The sequence below is a fragment of the Lutra lutra genome, chromosome X, assembly GCF_902655055.1.
Source record: "Lutra lutra chromosome X, mLutLut1.2, whole genome shotgun sequence".
Lineage (NCBI taxonomy): Eukaryota > Metazoa > Chordata > Mammalia > Carnivora > Mustelidae > Lutra > Lutra lutra.
Genome location: NC_062296.1, coordinates 71,160,489 through 71,181,414, shown reverse-complemented (window position 1 = coordinate 71,181,414; position 20,926 = coordinate 71,160,489). Strand labels below are relative to the sequence as shown.

Here is a 20,926-nt window from a genome sequence, read left to right as displayed (position 1 = left end):
CAAAGGGACTGTTCATGGTCTTTTTATTACTATCGAATGCCTCATGTTGACAGTCTAGCCCATTTTGACTCTGAATTCTTACATGCTTGGTGTTTTGATAATGCCATATTTCCTACTATGTAGCTAAGAACGATGTTGTTCTTATAAAACAATATCATTACTAGCTACTCTTAAATAATCATGTGCACAATGGCTTCTTTTAAATATCTTCCTAATACGTGCTCTGCAGTTATATCTTTCAAGGATTCTCAGTCCAATTTCTAAATAACCATGGAAAGGAGAAACAAAAACTGAAATATATTAAAATCTATGTTAAATGGGGAAGCCTGGGTGGCTCAGTTGGTTAAGCATCTGCCTTCAGCCCAGGTCATGATCCCAGGGTCCAAGGATAGTGTCCCACATGGGGCTCCTTGCTCAGCTGGGAGACTACTTCTCCCTCTTCCTGCCACTCCCTCTGCTTGTTCTCTCTTTCTCTCTGACAAATAGATAAATAAAATCTTAAAAAAATAATAAAATAAGTTAAAAAATAAACTCTGTGTTAAATGAATAATTACATGTCTAGTAGGCAGAACAAAAAAACATTTATATGACATATATGTTAATATATAGAACCAGTGTGTGTGTGTTTGTGTGTGCGTGTGTTTGTGTGTGCGTGTATCAGTATTGTGACCAGCACTAGATAGCAGGAAATTCAATATTGAGGTCACAAAGGATGCCCAAAGTTATGTTTTCCTGTTTGCAGAATGAAAGCATCTGATACTAAATGAACAGGTGTTGATATTGTGTGCGAAAATTAAATAGCATGCATTGAATTTTTATAGACACAAGTTCGCCTATACATGAAGATTGGCTTTATGAGTTCCTGAAAACAGGCCTAAGACTTTACTCATAATGTAACATTAGATTCTGGCTCAGAGTTTTGCAGTGTTCTCTGTGCAAGAAGCTTTATTTAAACTTAATTTTAGAGGATAGAAAATTCTCACCATTTGTCTTACTATAACAGAACCTTCTGATGGCTCTAATAGAATATTTAAATGTCAACTCTTAGGAAAAATCCCTTGACTCAGGATGCACAAACTATAAAAAAACCCACCTAGGAAACCTAATGAATTCGCTTTCAAAATACAGTAGTCTATTGTTATTATGTGAGGACACAAACTAGAGGGAATTCCTTTTTGTGCCCACATTAATACTTAGACAAAAGCACTAGATTTCGTACAAAAATATCTATTTAGTAATTTTAAGGTTAATAATAAGTATTTCACAAATCAAAATCACAGTGAGATACCACCTCACACCAGTCAGAATGGCTAAAATTAACAAGTCAGGAAATGACAGATGTTGGAGACGATGTGGAGAAAAGGGAACCCTCCTATACTGTTGGTGGGAATGCAAGCTGGTGCAACCACTCTGGCAAACAGCATAGACGTTCCTCAGAAAGTTGAAAATAGAGCTACCCTATGACCCAGCAATTGTAATACTAGATATTTACATAAAGGAACAAATGTAGTGATCCGAAGGGGCACCTGCACCCCAGTGTTCATAGCAGCGATGTCCACAATAGCCAAACTGTGGAAAGAGCCCAGATGTCTATGCACAGATGAGTGGATAAAGAAGAGGTGATGTGTGTGTGTGTGTGTGTGTGTGTGTGTATGAATATTACCCAGCCATAAAAAAAATGAAGTATTATCATTTGCAACGACATGCATGGAACTAGAGGGTATTATGCTAAAAGAAATAAGTCATTCAGAGAAAGACAAATATCATATGATTTCACTCCTATGTGGAATTAGGGAAACAAAACAGAGGATCATAGGGGAAGGTAGGGAAAAATAAAATAAGATAAAATCAGAGAGGGAGACAAACTATAAGAGACTCTTAATCTCAGGAAACAAACTGAGGGCTGCTGGAGGGGAGGTGGGGGGATGGTTTAACTGGGTGATGGACATTAAGGAGGACACGTGATGGAATGAGCACTGGGTGTTATATACAACTGATGATCACTGAATTCTACCTCTGAAACTAATAGATTTTAAATAAAATAAATAAAAGTAATGTGATAAATAAAAAACAAAAGTAAACATGATACTAAACATCTGCAAAATATACATATATATGTATATATCTGTATATATACATATATATACATAATTAGTGTGTTAACCACTGGGTTATGAGGAAAAATTCTCTTTCACTGTTTAGTCAAGAAAGCAATGTTCATTTTATCCCAGGTTTTATGTTATACCAGGTTCCTTCAGGGCATAGATGCAATCTAGCATTGTCAATAATATTTTCTACAAGCCAAATTTATATATCCCACGGTGGTTATAGTAAAAGGATTTATATATACATTATATTGATATATTTAAGATTTAAGAATACTGAAGAAAACCATAAGATTTAAAGCATATCTGAAATATGATGGTTTAGTGAAAGGCGATTACTGACCTGGGCCAGTTTATATTATTTTTAATTAGTTTTACAGAAAGAGGAATAGCACATCAAATGTGAAATGCTACACATTGACTTTAGAAAGAGGCACATCTGACATAAAAATAATCGCAATAGCCAGGTCAAATAATGAAGATGGAAGTTCTTAGGACAGAGCAGGAAGAAAAACGATGAATAACAGCAAGGGAGTGCTATTCCTATGATAAAGTTTTAATGAATTTTTTCATGCTTTTTAAACTTTGCAGGAGCAGGGAGATGGATAAACTTTCGCAGTTTTAGTTTGTGAATCATTTAAGCATTTGCAGTTCTAACTTGGAAGTTGTAGAGTTATAGCTCATTCAACATGGGAGCCATCACCTTTCCAAAAAATGGTATCAGCCACTTCTTGCCGTTTTAGACAATCACACAGTACATTTCAAAGCTACAGGCACTAATGAAAACACATTCTGTGTTATTCAGCCAAACGAAATTAGGTTAGAGCTAGGAGGTCCCTCACATGGGTTTCAAAAGATGTAGTTCTTTAATACCTTTCAGATTTCAGGATGTATCCTAAGAAGTAACTTTAGTTCCTTGATGTGCAGAATACAATCTGAACATTTTTTTTGAATTTGGGAAGGGATAGGGGACAAAGGTAAGCCATCATTTTCCTCATCAGTCTAAGTATGTGAGTTTAACTAAAAAATGATGCAAATTAAATCTTACGACTTCACACAGAATGACATGAGTTCAAAAGGAACCATGAAATGTCATCTTTAAAAATTTAGGTAGATTTCCTTAACCAGATTCTTAAACAGTGACTAACAGTTAAGAAACTATCATGCATTGGGATTTATTATATAAAGATCCTTCCTGATACTTAGACCTCATTCAGATACTTCTCCCTTCTATTTATTTGGCTTCTTGTACCCATACATTTCTCTCTAACAAATTTCTTGTAACTGAGAATTTCATTCCAACATTCTAGAAAACTAGGATTTGCTTTTAAAATGTGTGAAGCACTTTTTATAAAACATCTGCCATTGTGCAGTCAAGCTAAAGAGACTTCTCTTTAAGTTCAAGAGAAATTCCTCAAGTATTTATGTAATCCTTCCAAATACAATGCATTTAAATGATCAAAAATGCAGGAAAACCAAAGTAGTTTTGCTGTTTTTGCAGCATGTGCTTTTATACTGTGTTTAAAATTTATGTAAAATTTTAAGACTTATAGACATAAATCATACCTATTTTTTTCCATTGAGAGATGAATGTACTGAATCTTTCATAATTCGATGATGAATAGTTCAAAATACACAACATAAAGGGAGGGCTGCCTTAGCTTTTGAGGACTTGGCTCTTTATTCCCTCTCATATCTCTATCTTGCAAAGAGTATTTTTTTAAATTTTATACAAATATGGAAGTTTATACTAGAAAACACCTTTTATTTTTTATTTTACTTTTTAATGGTATGAAAATTGGCAGAAACTTTTGAAATGCAATTTTATTTACTTTTTGCTAATGCATTTTTTGTTTTCTTTTTTCTTTTATATTAAGTTCAATTAGCCAACATATATTACATCACTAGTTTTTGATGTAGTGTTCACTGATTCATTAGTTGTGTGTAACACCCAGTGCTCATCACATCACGTGCCTTTCTTTTTTTTTTTTTTTTTAAAGATTTATTTATTTATTTATTTGACAGAGAGAGATCACAAGTAGGCAGAGAGGCAGGCAGAGAGAGAGAGAGGAGGAAGCAGGCTCCCTGCAGAGCAGAGAGCCCGATGCGGGGCTCGATCCCAGGACCCTGGGATCATGACCTGAGCCGAAGGCAGAGGCTTTAACCCACTGAGCCACCCAGGCGCCCCACATCACGTGCCTTTCTTAATACCCACTTTTTAAAAGCACATTTTGACCTAGATTGCATCCTAAGACTTAGTTCTAGGTACAGTACTTGCTATGAAGTTACTATCCCTACTTTCAATGATTAAGTTTTACATATTTAGTCATTCATTAAATATTTTTCACCATCTCCTTACACCACATGTTGAATGGTAAAGATGGAGACAGACTAAAAAATGGACTTATATCAAATTGCCTAAAGACAACTGAAGTGAGTTCAAATTTCTCTATATTTGGATGTGTTTATGATCACAGTCATTTGTCACAAGGTAGTTCTTTTTAATGGAACTATGTTTTTACTTGCTTATACACTGCCTCTTGGCAATAAAGATTTGAAGCAGCTAAGTTTTAAAAACCCCATAATGTAAAGAAAGTAGAAACATTAAAGGGGTAAAAGAAAATTAAAACAAACTTATCAAAGTAGGGGTTTCGATGCAGGCAGTTTCATTGATCATAAAATAGAGGACTGAACTTTTTTGCCAAGTAGCTCCTACAGCTCAACTCAGCAAAATTTCTTATATGGAATATTATATACTAGAAGGCATCAGTTGAGAAAATGAACTCTGTCCGCCGTAATAATTTCACAACATAGAATAAAATATGTATATACTTTCAATGTGATATTATCAAACTTGAATTTTTATAAATATTATATATCTTACACCCAGCAATATAGAATGTTACTTTAATGAAAGCAGAAACCTGTATAGCCATAGCTTTCTAACCTTGAACCATGTATACTGATTTCAAGGAAAAAATTTGGCAATAGTAACCCCAAAAACCTTCAAGTTACATCTCTAACATTCATTATAATAAGAAGAAATTTTAAATTATAATACATTTTGAAGCCATATTATTATCACAAAAATATCTCAGTAAATGGCTACCTCAATTTTGAGTTTAATATGCAAGAAAAAATACTATTCTACCTTGAGGCAAGAAATGCACTGGTCAGGGGGAATATAACCAATTCACCTTATGAAATTATTTTAAATGAGAATTAGATTCATTTTTAAGAGTAGTAATTTCCCATTGGTGAATTTAAATATTACAGTATATGTTTGTATATAATTTCTATATTCTATAAAAGAATATTCTGAAATATGTACAATCATTTCTATTAGTACATTTCACATTTCGGAGATGATGAAGTGGACCCTAAGTCATGGAATCATTTGGCAAAAATCCCGGAGTTAGTGACAGGGTTAAAGGATAGACTTCTCCTGGATCTTCAGAATAAATATAAGGTGCAGACATAGTACAGTCCTTTTCCATGGATTGAAAATTTGGTGTAAGAACTAATATTTGTCTAACATAACTTAACTTAAAAATTTGGAATTTATATCTGAACACTGGATTTTATGAGTAATACATAGAGGCAGTTTATAGTCAGTCAAAGATATTATGTTCTGACATACTCCAAAATATGTATTATATGGCTATACAAAATATGTATTATATGGCTCTGAATACTTAAAGAACACATAAAATACTAGCTTTAAAGAATACTTTAGAACTCTCTTTATCTAAGATCATATGCCAGGAAGAGTGAATACCATATCAATTTTCAGATCAGTGACATTTGATAAGCATTCACTCTAACTCAGTGACAATTTTCAATGATGTGATTAAGTGAATATTTGAACATAGCTGACGTTTGAATTTTTAACAAAGGCTTTTAAATACTCACTTTGGATTTGTGCTATAAATGTATAAAAATTATCTTATTTGTTTTGTGCTACTTCACATTTATACTGCTTGAACATTTGAAGTTACTTGGTAAGAATTTGCCGCTTTGTCATAGACAGTTGATGAGAATGGTGTATGGAACATAAGTATGAGATCTACAGCTATGTCAGCTAATATTAAATCATACTAAATCAAAAAGTCCTGGTATACTGTATGCAGAGGATGTATTACAACACTACATTTCTTGTATGAATATTTAAAATAAAGATGGAGTGTATTCTATGACTTCAAAGAGGTACTGAGATCCATAAAATATAAACATGGAAATCTTGGGGGTGCCTGGGTGGCTCAGTCAGTTAAGTGTCTCTTGGTTTTGGCTAAGGTCACAATCTCAGGGTCCTGAGATTGAGTCCCTGCTTGTCACTCCCCCTCTGTTCCTCCCTGCTCTATCTCTGTCACTTTCTCGAATAAATAAATAAAAAATCTTTTAAAAAGCACATGGAAATCTAGGGATGGAAGAAGCGAAAACAAACTGGAATTAGCCAATTAATGGAAGACAGATATCATAATATATGCAGAGCACAGTTTGAAATACCACAGAGAGTTAAATCTCCCTACTAGATCTTTAATGGCTAAATTCCTTTAACAATGAAAAAATAGCCATCAGGGAGATTCAAATTAAAACCACATTGAGATACCACCTTACGCCAGCTAGAATGGCCAAAATTAGCAAGACAGGAAACAACGTGTGTTGGAGAGGATGTGGAGAAAGGGGAACCCTCTTACACTGTTGGTAGGAATGCAAGTTGGTGCAGCCACTTTGGAGAACAGTGTGGAGATTCCTCAAGAAATTAAAAATAGAACTTCCCTATGACCTGCAATTGCATTACTGGGTATTTACCCCAAAGATACAGATGTAGTGAAAAGAAAGGCCATCTGTACCCCAATGTTTATAGCAGCAATGGCCACGGTCACCAAACTGTGGAAAGAACCAAGATGCCCTTCAACGGACGAATGGATAAGGAAGATGTATGTGGTCCATATACACTATGGAGTATTATGCCTCCATCAGAAAGGATGAATACCCAACTTTTGTAGCAACATGGACGGGACTGGAAGAGATTATGCTGAGTGAAATAAGTCAAGCAGAGAGAGTCAATTATCATATGGCTTCACTTATTTGTGGAGCATAACAAATAACATGGAGGACAAGGGGAGATGGAGAGGAAAATGGAGTTGAGGGAAATTGGAAGGGGAGGTGAACCATGAGAGACTATGGACTCTGAAAAACAATCTGAGTGTTTTGATGGGGCAGGGGGTGGGAGGTTGGGGGAACCAGGTGGTGGGTATTAGGGAGGGCATGGATTGCATGGAGCACTGGGTGTGGTGCAAAAACAATGAATACTGTTAAGCTGAAAAGAAGTAAAAAATTTTAAAAAAATAAAAACAAAAAAAAAACAGTGAAAAAATATCATTCATTATTCAATTTGACAAAAAATGATGATAACATCAAATCTCTGGTAGAGGAAACTCACTGACTGGAACTTACTTATATCTAAGGGGGTAAAAAATCTATCAAGAAACAAATTAAAATGACCTATCAAATATTTCTTTTCATTTGAGAGAAAATGTGGTTAAAGACCCACAGAACTGAATTCAGAATGTCTGGTGGAGACTGTCACAAACAAAAGTGAAGGGTAAAGGAATGGTATAATAGCAATATGAGAGATGTTTCCATTACCTGTGATTTGCTTTATCTAACTTCAACAAGTAGTAAGGAAAAGCAAGCTGTGGCTATATTTTATATCTTGAGCTGGTGTGTAGACAAGCTTAACCACTTGATACAATCAGACTCTATTTCACATGATTTTGTACTTTCTTTTGTTTGCTTTTTTAAACCATGGCCAGCTTTATTACAAATGAGCTTTGCTCTCAGCAAATATTGTAATAAAGGTATCACTGCACTTGGAAGTACTTTATTCTCAATAAGTCGTTTTGAAAATAAATTATTGATAGCAGAAATAACTTCATGCTAAAACAGCCACTACAGAGAATGCAAATCAGAACATAAATGTGGTATCAGAGCTCTACAGAGCTAAGCTGTGAGTGCCATTTGAGTGAGGATAGCAAATGAGGCATCAGGACAGAGAAGGGAAAGGAAACTGAGGCATGGAGTCAAATTGAGTTGCTAGTTGAGAACAAGGAAATGTGTGGAAATGGGTCGTTTATGGCAGAGAAATAGGCCAAAGTAGACAACATTCTAAGAAGGAAGGAAAAAACAAAATGGACTTGACCTAAGATTTTGAAACTCCCACAAAGTAGCCTTTCTAAAGGAAGCTTCTAACACCCCTTTAACAAAAGGGAGGGCTAACTTTTTTCAAATTATTTAAAAAACTCAGGTGTGTGGATAGAGTTGTAGAATTGTTAAGTCCCTAATGATTTTCTATCAGCAATTGTCAATTTCTTAAAGTTTGGATGAATTTATCACTGGTGCCATTAGACTCAGAATCCTTTGTGAAAGATTGGTCTTTAATTTTATGATTTCTTAACTTCTCTTGGCTACTGGTTAAGGTTGTCTATATTCCATTTTGTTAATTCTCATAATTTATCATTTTAAATAGAATATACTCTAATTTAATTGCTTTTTTATGATCAACATATAGCTCTGTGTAGATTCCATTTTCGGTTTCTGTATCTCTTAAACTTGTGTTTAAAATTCTCTTTCTGTGTTTATGTTGCATATATTTGCTTTCCCCCTCCTTTTCCTGATTAAATTTATGAGATTAGTCTATTTTATTACTTTATTACAAAGAACTAGCTCTGCAATTTATCTAGTGTTTCCTCTTTCTGACTTATTTATTTCTTCATTTATCTTTTATTTTCTACTTTCCTTAGGACATTTTTTTCTTTTTGTAGCATTTATGGTTGAAATCTTGAATTAATTTAATCTTTTTTTAATGAAATTTAAAGCAAAGACACAAATTGAACCTCTGAGTAAAACCTAGGTCATTTCTCATGGAATGTTTTTTCCTATACAAATGTGGATTTATACTCTTGATTCCTTATACAAAACATTTTAAATTAATCAAATTGAATTTTTAGAAGTATTATTAATTTCTAGTATTGCATATTATCATCAGAGTATATACTTTATAAGCTCTTCTTTTTAAGTACTTGACACTCTTACAGCATCCTGTGATGATAATATATTATCCATACTTGTACATAGGGCAGGAATATTTTTTATGTATTTATCTTTTCCTATGCCTTTGGTAAGTTTGTGCAGCAGAGCAGAAATAAGAAATAACTCATAGTCTGTTTTCCTTTTCTGGCTCTGATGTTCCCCAGAAGCATGGGAAAGGATACGGTATCAGCTGCTTCCAAACTTAGCCAGAAACCATCTCTGCTCTCTGTCAGCAAATAGAGGTGGTATGCTTTGAAAATTGAATGGCTTCCTGGTACACCCAGCAAGGTTCAACCCTAGGCAACATAAAGACTCAGTACAGACATTCTCAAGTCCATATTTGACCAGAAAATAGAGAATACTTGGAGTGTTGGTTCTTCTCTGTCCCTTCCCCAGTCCTTCACCCCTTCTGTATATTAGATGACTCATCTAGTTTAAAATGACTTTATCACCTAGGATCTCTCACCTTCTGGCTTCTGGTTGAGCTTGAGCAATGAGTAGCGTTGGCAGGATACTGGAGAATCAAATAGAGAGACCAAGGTATCAATCTTCTCCCAACTCCCCCAGCAGGCCAAGATTTGGGAGTAACTTCATTTTTTAGATACATACATCACAGTTGCTCGCCAGTGGCCCCTCTCACAAGGTTGAAGCTTTCGCTAGTTTAAGGTAACAGCTCTCTCCCTTTTGTCTCTTTAGGTTTAGGAATAAATGCTATTAACTCTTGCTAGTCCCTACATGCTTCACCATTCATTGTTAGTCTCTTTAACTCTCTTCACATTTCTGTATCTATTCCCTTCATGACAGTCTCTTCAGCTTTGTCTTTGCGGGCTTTGTGTTTCATACCGGAACTGTTAATGAGACACTTGGTTTCACCAGAAGACTTGCACTTCGGTGGTGAATCTATGAGTGGCTACTTCAATGGACTGAAGGTGAATGGCTTTTCTCCTGCCTATAAAAGGCACCACATCAGTCTACTGATCTCTGGCCATTCCTAGGGATAGGGAAGAGCATTCCTAATAATGACAAAGAATTTTCTGAATGCCAGTTTGAGAGCTCAGATTTGGATTTAGGAAATTTAAATTAAATTATAAACTATTCATTTTCCTACAAATCCAACTTTATGGGGCAGAAAGTTTATACATAATGCACATATATTTTATAGAATCATCTGTGCTTTGGGCTATCAATGGGAGGGAAATTGTTATTAAATCTACAGTTTATGCTATCTGTATTCTCTCTCTATATATATATTTTTTCTTTCTGTTAAGTGTGTTCTAACCTGACAATGGCAAATTAAAGACTGAATAAAAATATACTTCTGAGCCTGAGGTCCAGTCCACTGCTGTCGCTAGGGGCGGAACCAACTCCAGCTCCCTGAGCCGCTTGGGAGGCTTGTGAGGGGCCAGGGGACTTTGGACATGGGAGAGCCCCAGGAGGCACAGGCCTGTGCTGGTCCCTGCAGTACTCTGCAGGGCTACAAAAGGAGGGGGAACGTGTCCAGAATCCCTGTAGGGCAGGAAACCTCAACACAGGAAAACTGTGATGAAAATGAAGGAATGCCTGAGAACCAAGGAAAGAGTACAAAGAACAGCCACGGGATGTGGGAAAACCAGAAGTAGCTTGTACTCTGGAAAACAAGGAAAAGTTAGAAAATGAGGGAAAGACAAATCACAAGGGAAAGGCAGGAAATGAGGAAATTTAAAGGACAAGGAAAAGCCAGAGAGTGTGGCAAAACCGGAAGATGGAAAGCCAGTGAGTGAGGGAAAGACAGAAGGCAAAGCAAAGCCAAAAGAAGAAAACCCAGGCAGTGAGGGAAAGCAAAAGGAAGAGGGAAAGCGAGCCAGTGAGCCAAGGGCTGCAGGAAAGTGCCTAGCTGCGGATGGTGTACCCAGGAAGGCCCGAAGAAAAACCAACAAGGGACTGGCTCCATGCCGCCAGGAATATAAGGCCATACGATATGCATGTGAGGAATGAGGAGATGAGAAGAGAATTCGATGAAATGGTCAGGGTGGAGGATAAGGTGAAGAAAACCAGACAGAAATGGGGAGGGGAGTATATGGATGCAAAGAGCTTTACAGGATCCCTTCCACCCAAGGGGTTCAAGAGAACTCAGGGGGTGGCTACAGGGCCCCACAAAAGGTCTTCAAAGACATTCCTTTTATGTAGTGCCCCTGGCAGCATTTGCCAGGCCCTGTGCTTTAACCTTATGCTAATAATTTGCTTTAGCTGTCACTTTTGTTATCAGCAGCATTTCAAACCAACTAGAGTACTCGATCAGTAGGGGATTTTTCACCCACGTGCATTACACAGACGTTCTAATCCTTGGAAAAATAAAGCAGCTTATAATATTAAAAAATTATTTTCATTACATTTTCTTTGTAGTTTTAGTAGTATTTCTATTATGCAGTAAGTTGTATAATGTTTCATTTTATTTTTTCAAAGATATATTTATTTTGGAGAGAGGGAGAGAGAGTGGGGGAGAGGGGCAGAGGAAGAGGGAGAGAGAGTCTTAAGCAGAGTGCAGAGCCCACCCTGGGGCTCCATCTCAGGGACCAGAAATCATAACCTGAGCCAAAACCAAGAGTCAGATGCTTAACTGACTGTGCCCGCCCAGGTACTCCTGTATCATATTTTAATTACTGATTGTAACTTTCCTGGATAAAAATGTACTCTTTTTAAATACTTTTAAGTTTTTCTGTGTTATTATTTAACTTTTTCTCTAATCTTAAAAGAATGTGTTTTATTAGCAGTTCAATATATAGTAGCATCTTGAATTTCAGTCATTGCCATCTCCTTCAGCACAAAGTTCAAAGCCTAGCCATGTCTTCCCATGTTTTCCCTTCTCCCTTCTTGTCTTCCCTTCTTTTATGGCTTTTCTGTTTTATTGCCAGAATTCCTTCTGGTCTTATATTGAAAACTGTGAAATTAATAATTACAATACATATATAGGAGAGCCAACATATGCAGGAAACCCACCCTGCTACCTCTCTGATCCCCCGCTCGCCTGTGTTTTCTCCACATTCAGTCTTGTCTGTCTTGTGAGTCCTATTTGCATAATTCTTTCTCTCTCTCTCTCTCTCTCTCTCATCAAGATATTTCTGTTCCTCTGCCTGGACTATTTTCCTATAGAAAATCCCATGGCTCACTCCCTCTCTTCTTTCCAGGCTTTAACTGTATCACAGCTTAATTGAGAGTTCTTCCCATACCTCCTATTCTGTTTATGATTTATTTGTTCATTTGGCTATCACTACATTCTAAATGTCTAATGTCCCCTGGTATGTGACTATAAATTCTATGGCATAAAGGCTTCTGTCTGTTCTGATCACTGACTACAGTGTTCCTACCACCTAGAATACAATCGAACACATAAGAGACATACAATAAATAATGTGCTGAATGTAAATATACTAACATTGTTTAAAGTATGATTTCTCAAAATCGTCCTATCTACTATTTTATTTAATATGCCATTTTATGGATATCCTGCCCTAGGCTCATTTATTCATCTAATATAGAATACCTAAGCCCATGTTTAAGGAGAAAAAATCCTGCTCTTGAACATTCTCTTTGATTTAATTGTATGTTTACTCCTTATGGTAATAATCAGACTAATAAGCACATTTCCTTGAAATCTTTTCCATTTCTTTTGTACTTTCTTCGGTTATAAAATAACCAAGAAGTATAAAATGATAATAAATTTACCTTTGAACATTTATATTCTGTTTCTTTTAGCCTGGGGCTACTTCAGGTAAAGGTTATTTCACTCTGGGTTTTGGTTTCCACTGGAAAATGTTTTACTTGAGATTCTACCCTTTCATACAAAGATTTCAATTTTATGCCAGTCCCTATTAAGGCCCTTGGCTGGATGGGAGCATTGTGTAAATCTGCTCTTTAAGGGCTCCTCTAAAAAGCCCTCATTTCAGGGTCTTTGGCTGCTCAAACAATGGGAGGTTCTCAAGGTTTTGTATTTTCAGAAAGAAATATGACCATCTGAGAAAAGACCTATAAAATGCATTAATCACATTCTAATTTTGTATACTTACTTATCACATTTCATTAAACAATTTCATGAGAAAATACAGGGTGTATTGTCAGACTGATAAATAGGCCATTGTTTGGCATTTGGGAGGTTGTAAGGTTAGGTTTACTTTACTTTTATAGGTTCCTTTGTTTTTTAAACCTTTTTAAAAACAGGAATTGAAGTAAAACATACATATGAGAAACTATACTTGAGTGTAGACCTTGAAAATTTTTCTCAGAGCAAATGCTCCTGTGTAACAAGCACCAGGTTAAAATATGAATATTTTTGACACCTGAGAAGATTCACTCATGCATTTTACTGCTTCACTCCTTCCAAAATGTAACCACTCTTCTGACCTTTAAACCCATGGAACAATTTTGCCTGTTTTTGAAATCTAATTAAAAGAAATCATAATAGGTATACTTTTGTGTCTCACTTCTTTGGCTCAAATCTCTTTCAGGGGATTGACATCCCATGTATTACATATAGCTATCATTTGTCTATTTTCACCGCTTTATAATACGCTATCATGTGAATATACTACAGTCATTTCCAGTTTGGGCTACTACAAATCAAGCTGCTATGAACATTCTCTCTCTCTTTCTCTCTCCACATACACATACACACACACAACACAGACACATACATGCATAGAAATGGCAATTATATCCCTCAATACAAAACTATTGGGTTATAAGAATTATGCAGTTTTGCATTTAGTATATAATGCCAAACTTTTAATAGTTGTCTGAATTACATTTCCACCAGTTAGAAGTTCAAGTTATTCCAAATCCTCACCCTCAGCATTATTAGCCCTTCTAATTTCAGCCATTTTTATGAATTTGTATTGGTTTCTCATTGCATTTTTTAACTTGACTTTCCCTATTTACTGCTGAGGTTGAATATTTTTTTACATTATTCTTTAATTTTTGAACATCCTCTTTTGTGAAGTTCCTGTTCAAATTTTCTGCCCATTTTTTTGCTCATTCTGCAAAACCTAAAATTATCTTTTTATTAAGATTTTATTTACTTGAGAGAGAGAGAGAGAGTGAGAGACAGAGCACGAGAAGGGAGAGGGTTAGAGGAAGAAGCAGACTCCCTGCTGAGCAGGGAGCTGGATGCGGGACTTGATTCTGTGACTCCAGGATCATGAAATGAGCCAAAGGCAGTCACTTAACAAACTGAGCCATCAAGGTGCCCTGCAAAACCTAAACTCATTAAAAATAAATAAACTATAGAGGAAAATCATAGGAGAAATCTGGAATGCTCAATAGTATAAAGGTATCGATTCTTCCCAAATTGATCTATAAATTTAACTCATTATTAATCACATTCCAAACAGGATTTATATGGAAATTTAAAAGATGATGGGAAAATAAAGAGAGAAATACAATGGATCAGTATAACCAAGAAAACAGAACAAGAAAAAAACGGAACCTAGTTTACCAGATACAAGGATGTATAAAATTGCAGTAATCCATAGGGCATGGTATTCGTGCATGTATAAAAAAAAGAGAAAAATGGAACTGAACTAAAGTCCAAAAACAGAACAATATTTGTATTGAGAAATTTTTATGACATACCTAGTATTAGAGAGCAATGAGTAAGTAACATTCTTTTTAATAAATGGTGTTGTGACAATTAGATTCCAAATGAAAAAAAGAAAAGAACCTGAATCTTAACCCATTCCTCATGCCAAATTCAATAATAAATTCCAGGTAAATATAGATTCAAATTCAAATGATAGAACAAAGAAGCCTATATAAGATGAAAATAAAATATAACAACATAATGGTTTTGGGCAAATATTTCTTTAAAAGGACACAACATTTTAATGTGAATGTTTAGAAAAATGACCTATACCAGAATGAAGAATTTTGCTTATTCATTAAGTAAAAATATAATTCAAAGGCAGAAAATACCTTTGGAGTGCATAAATGAAGGATTCATATCCAGAACATACAACTCATAATTTTGATGAAGTTCAAGTTAATTTTTCTCTTTTTGAATCATGCTTTTGGTTTCACATCTAAGAAGAATTTGGTTATCCCAAAGTCACAGAGATTTTCTCTTATGGCTTCTCTGTTTTATTGCCAGAATTCCTTCTGGTCTTATATTGAAAACTGTGAAATTAATAATACAACATATACAGGAAAGCCAAAAATTCATAATAACCAGTATGTGGGGGCCTAAAACCTCTTATCAAACGAAATCTATGGCTACATTAATCTACTATTTAAAAAAAAAAAAAAAAAGACCCAACAACTTATTGCTTAACATGGTATTTTTTTGGTGGAAAGAGATCAACTACATCAAATAGACTGAATCCAATAATTCTTTGAATTTTCTTCTATCTTCCTTGCTTTCATATTTTATAATGGAATGTGGGAAACTGAAAAAGATTTTTTTTCATGTAAATTCTAATATCTCTAAACAATACTCTTTTTTTTTAAGATTCCTATCTATTTATTTGACAGACAGAGATCACAAGTAGACAGAGAGGCAGGCAGAGAGAGAGAGAGGGAAGCAGGCTCCCCGCTGAGCAGAGAGCCCGATGCGGGACTCGATCCCAGGACCCTGAGATCATGACCTGACCCAAAGGCAGCGGCCCAACCCACTGAGCCACCCAGGCACCCCAGAAACAATACTCTTTTTTTTAAAGATCTTATTCATTTATTTGACACAGAGAGAGCACAAATAGGGGAGCTGCAGGCAGAGGGAGAGAGAGAAACACGTTTCTCGCTGAGCAGGGAGCCTGATGCAGGGCTCGATCCCAGCACCCTGGGATCATGACCTGAGCCAAAGGCAGCCAGCCACTTAGCCAACTGAGCCACCCAGGTGCCCCTTTAAACAATATTCTTAATTTATGTGGTATTGATCTTTCAAAAGGATCTATCAGACTAATGTTGAGGCAAACATTTTATAGACTGTCTTATTCTGTCTGCAATTCGAAATTCTTCCTGAAAATTTGAAAATAAACAGTTAATCACTTCAGAAAATAATTTAAAAGCTATAATGTTTCTATAAAGCAATTTTTCATAGATTAAATATGACAATAACCCTAAATTGATAAAATCAACCAAATGCTGCACAGCCTTCACTATCATTTTCCACCTGATGCCTTCTCTGTACCAGAGTTGCTGAACAACATATACAGGAAAGCCAAGTACACATCATGACTCATCTATCACTGATGATAGTTATTGTAAGAGTATGTGAGCAATTTATTTGAATTTATCCTTGAAGAAGAGATGCAATGTAATTAGGAAGATACTAAGTGCCTGGTAAATGTATTGGTCGATTAGAAAGGTTGTAGGAAGCTGGTGAGAAAGGAGGGCTCCTCTAATACCATGGCAGAGGGGAGGAATCTCAAAGTCACTCAAAGGAGACCAAACACTTTTCATCATCATACTTATTTAGGTATAATTGTTGACTTTCTAATGCCATACATATATTTTCATCTAGTTCAGCTAAATCAAGCCTAGCAATAGGAAACAAATTTGCAGTTCTGTGAGTTGAAATAGTGATTGTTCTGTGTAACTTTCATACTTGGATGTGGTGTCTAATAATTGTTGCTTTAATTCAAACAAACTTTATCATCATCATGTTTGAGCATACTTGATACATAAAAAATAATAGTCAGCCTAGTAAAAGCCATTTGTTGCACAGAATACTTCTTTAAAAAACTAAGATTTGCCACTGGACTTAATCTATCCTCCAAATGTAACTGCAAGTAAAATCTGAAAACAACACCAAGTGCTCTATCAGGTCTGAGTCATACCCTTCCCTGCCCCCGTGACTGCATACATTTATTTCCTGAATCATTTTAGCCACCAACAGATGCACATGAACAAGAATACATACTCCAAAAAATCATTACTTTGATTTAAGTCTCAAGAGAACTTGAGACGCTTTCCCTGCTTTGGGGGGGCCAAAGCCCTCACTCAAACATTAAGCATGCTGTCTCATGGTATCCAGACTCTGTCCAGGCCTCCACTTACATTATTTTTCTGCAAGACTCGCAGTGCCTTGTTGACATTGTTTAGGGCGTGAACTCTTGTGGATCCTTTTTCTTTTGGCTGAAAGCAAAATGAAACAATGTTTACTGCCCAGCAGAGAGGGACAATCTACCAGAAATGAAACATTTATATATTTCACTTCAAAGTTTGAATATTTTAAATGAGCATAGGCTGTGAGGCATTGATATAATATACTTAAGTGCTTTGGGTTAATTGTCCTTGTCATAGGACTTTCTTAGCATGAATCAACCACTCCTCAAGAAAAATGATAGCATTTTCTTTTCCTCAAAAAAAGCTATTTGGTTATCATCTCTTCATTCCACAACCCAGTTGGGGATTACTGCATGACCAGGAAAGAGAAACAACATTGCATAAGGACTTGTTAGTAAGGTAGTTAAGTGAGGTAATTTCCACACATTTAAGGAAAGTATAAAAGAGACTTGAGCATAGAATAATTATATAATGCCAAATAGGGTTAAAGGAAAACATTTCTGTCAACATTACCTTAACTTGCCTTCATCACTGAAGCTCAAAACCTCAATCATCTTTTGTCCTCCAACCCTCACTCTCAACCCCCAGAGTCCCATCTCGTCCTATAATCTCTAAACTGACATTTGCATACTGCATTACAATATGCAGATTAACTCATTTATCCAGTTGTGGAGTTTTAGAAATTCTACCATTATGATACCTGCCATATTGACTTCTGAAAAGAGATCTACATCTCAAGAAATTTTTAAGGGCAAAATAAAGTACAGATGGTCCCTGACACGAATGTTTGATTTAGGACTTTTTGACTTTATAATGGTGCAAAAGTGATATGCATTCAGCAAAAACCATACTTCACATTTTGAATTTGGATCTTTTCCCAGGCTAGCAATATCCAGTGTTATACTCTGATGATGCTGGACAGGGGCAGTCAGCCACAGCTACAAGTCAGCCATGAGATCATGAGGGTAGATGACCAATACACTTACAACCATTCCATTTTTCACTTTCAGTATACTATTCAATACATTATAGGAGATAGTCAATACTTTGTTATAATACAGACTTCATGTGAAATTGTTTTGCCCAACCATAGGCTAATGTAAGCATTCTAAGCATGTTTAAGGTAGGCTAGGCTAAACTATGAAGTTCAGTAGATTATGTGTTATAAATGCATTGTCAATATAGGAAATTTTTAATCTGTAATGGATTTATAGAGATGTAACCCCATAGTAAGTCAAGGAAGTTCTGTATTATTAACTATAGAAATAATGTTGTACAGCAGATCTCTGGAACTTATTCATTGTGCATAATTGAAACTTTATACCTGTTGACCAGCAACACCCCATTCTCCATATCTTCAGTTTAGTGTTCTTGTCGCAATAAAAATGAAATTAAACTTAAAAACTCATGATGAATAAAAGCCTTACAAAACGTTCAGTAACAAAGATGCCAAATATTACAAGCAAATAATATCTATTAATTAGCATAAATTTTGTGACTGAAAGATTTTACCTTCTAGTTCTATGTATGATAGAATATCCCCAAATAAAAATAATATTGCAAGATTGTTTCATTCAGGAATATGTCCTGTATTGCTAGTTAAATCAGGAATTATTAAATTAGTGAATTTTACTAGATCTAGAATAACTATACTGAGTTAGTTTCTAGTTTCTCAGTAAATTCTCCTAAGGTTAATGTGAACTTTCTTATAAATAAGTCACATACCAGTTTTTGCCCTGTCAGGCCTTCCAGAAGGTCTAGGAGGCGTCTCCCATCCTGTAGGTCACTGAAGAGGTTCTCTATGTGCTGCTTCCCAAACTGAAATATGAAATATACCCAATTAAACAAAGCACTCTTTCAGTGATCCATTTCCATGAGTATGCCTTTTAAAATTTAAAGCTATGTTTAAGAATATTTAATGTATCTAATTCTTCATTTGTCAAGGGTGAAGGATGAAAAGAGAACCTCCAAGTAAAAAACAAAAAGAAAATATATCATCATTAGGTCAAATCTATTTAAGTATGTTTTTTAATAACCTGAGTTAGATATCTAATTGGTCTAATTAACTCAACTTTTTGAATGCTGATTCTATGAAGGAGAGAGAAGTAAACACACAGAGAAACAAAGACCACCTATAGTTTGTTCTGGGTAGATGCTTACAATTTAACTGTTTCCCGTACTTGGCTATATCACATAATTGTAGAGGGTGCACCATCCTGTACCCCTAAAGCATGCTTTCTCTCAAAATACAATTTGGATACTGCCTCAAAATGATCCATTTTCATTATTGCCTGGCTCAGATGTTAGATTGGATTTTAACTGAGTTAAAATACACCTGTGACATATTGGTGTCTATTTTTTGCAGTTCTTTACTTGGAAATTGTACTGAGAAAGAGTAATAACCACTCATATCATCTAGTATTTTGGTAGCAAATACTCATGAGAAACACTTCACTAAATGAGTGGATCTTACAATCTTTGTAATATAGCTGTGGGTTAGCATTCATATACTCATCTCACGGATGAGACAAAGAGGTTGAACATGTGGCTCTTTGCAACAAAACTAGAAGACGGTGAAGTCCAAATGTCCCAGAGCTGTCTAACCCCAGAGGGCTGGTTCTTCCTAGATTATCATGCTGCTTCCAAGGCTTTTTCCTCCTCCCATCTGAGTATCTTTCAAATATTTTATTTCTTCTGTCATGCCCCCAAATGTTTTCTTTTTCTGATTGAAATCCTACAATCCCTCCACATGAAATCATTCACAACTCTTTCATCACCCAGGTTCTCTGGAAAGTCCTAATTTATCAGTGACAGATGTTTATTGAGCACCAGTAAACCTGAGCTAAGTGCTGGAGCATACACTAGTAACAACAGACATGCCCCCAGCCCTTGTGCATCTTTGAGTCCAGCACGGAAAATAAATATTCCCAAAAGACAGTACTACACAGAAGCAGTAACAGGGACCCAGGCGCATATAACTTTGGGAACTCCTATAGTATGGGGACCAGGAAATACTGTCCCCAAAATTATCAGAGGATGGGACATTAGTTTTCAGATGCTAATTGAACCAACATGGGTTGGTCTCATGCATTCCTCGATCACCTGCAAACTTTGCATTTCAGCCAGGTCAAGAAAGATAAAGAAGAACCTTGGTTTCCAGGAAGAGGGCATCCCTGAAGCTTCCAAGATTGAAAACAGGATTCCTGCTCTCCCTACAGCCACATAGCCATGTCTATGACAAGATCTGTCAATGCCTAGGTGTTTCACCTGATGAAAACACAGACCTGTGCAAAAAGGCCACCAGTCCTTCATGGCCAGCTTTGAAAATTGAGCCAAAGGTAACTACAAGTTATTCCTCAGAAATTCTACTCTAATTGTTCTGCTTAAAAGTTCCTGGGGAAAAAGAAGACAACACACAATATGAATATGTAAAAACACCTTTACTACACATAATGTACAAATAAATCTCAAAACAACATGCCATTTTTTATGAAACTTTAAGGAACAATTTCTACCAATAAGAAGACAAATGCATGCATTATAATTCTGTCAAGAACCTCATATATAACATGGAATCACTTCGCATTTCGAGGGTTGATATTAAGGTTTTACTTTCAAGGTCTACAAGTCCTTGGTCTACAGTGCCTTGAAAATGCTATTCTCTTTTGTTTTGTTTCACCCAGGAGCAAAATTTT

At 35.7% G+C, this 20,926-nt stretch overlaps 1 protein-coding gene across 1 annotated transcript in view; it reads right to left on the bottom strand.

The window, feature by feature from the left end:
- The window catches only part of DMD (dystrophin), a 2,124,834-nt gene that overhangs the window by 1,705,148 nt on the left and 398,760 nt on the right, over positions 1-20,926 (bottom strand). Inside the window, 2 exon segments of the mRNA XM_047715765.1 lie at positions 17,223-17,300; positions 18,957-19,049. Coding sequence (XP_047571721.1) covers positions 17,223-17,300; positions 18,957-19,049 — 171 coding nt within the window.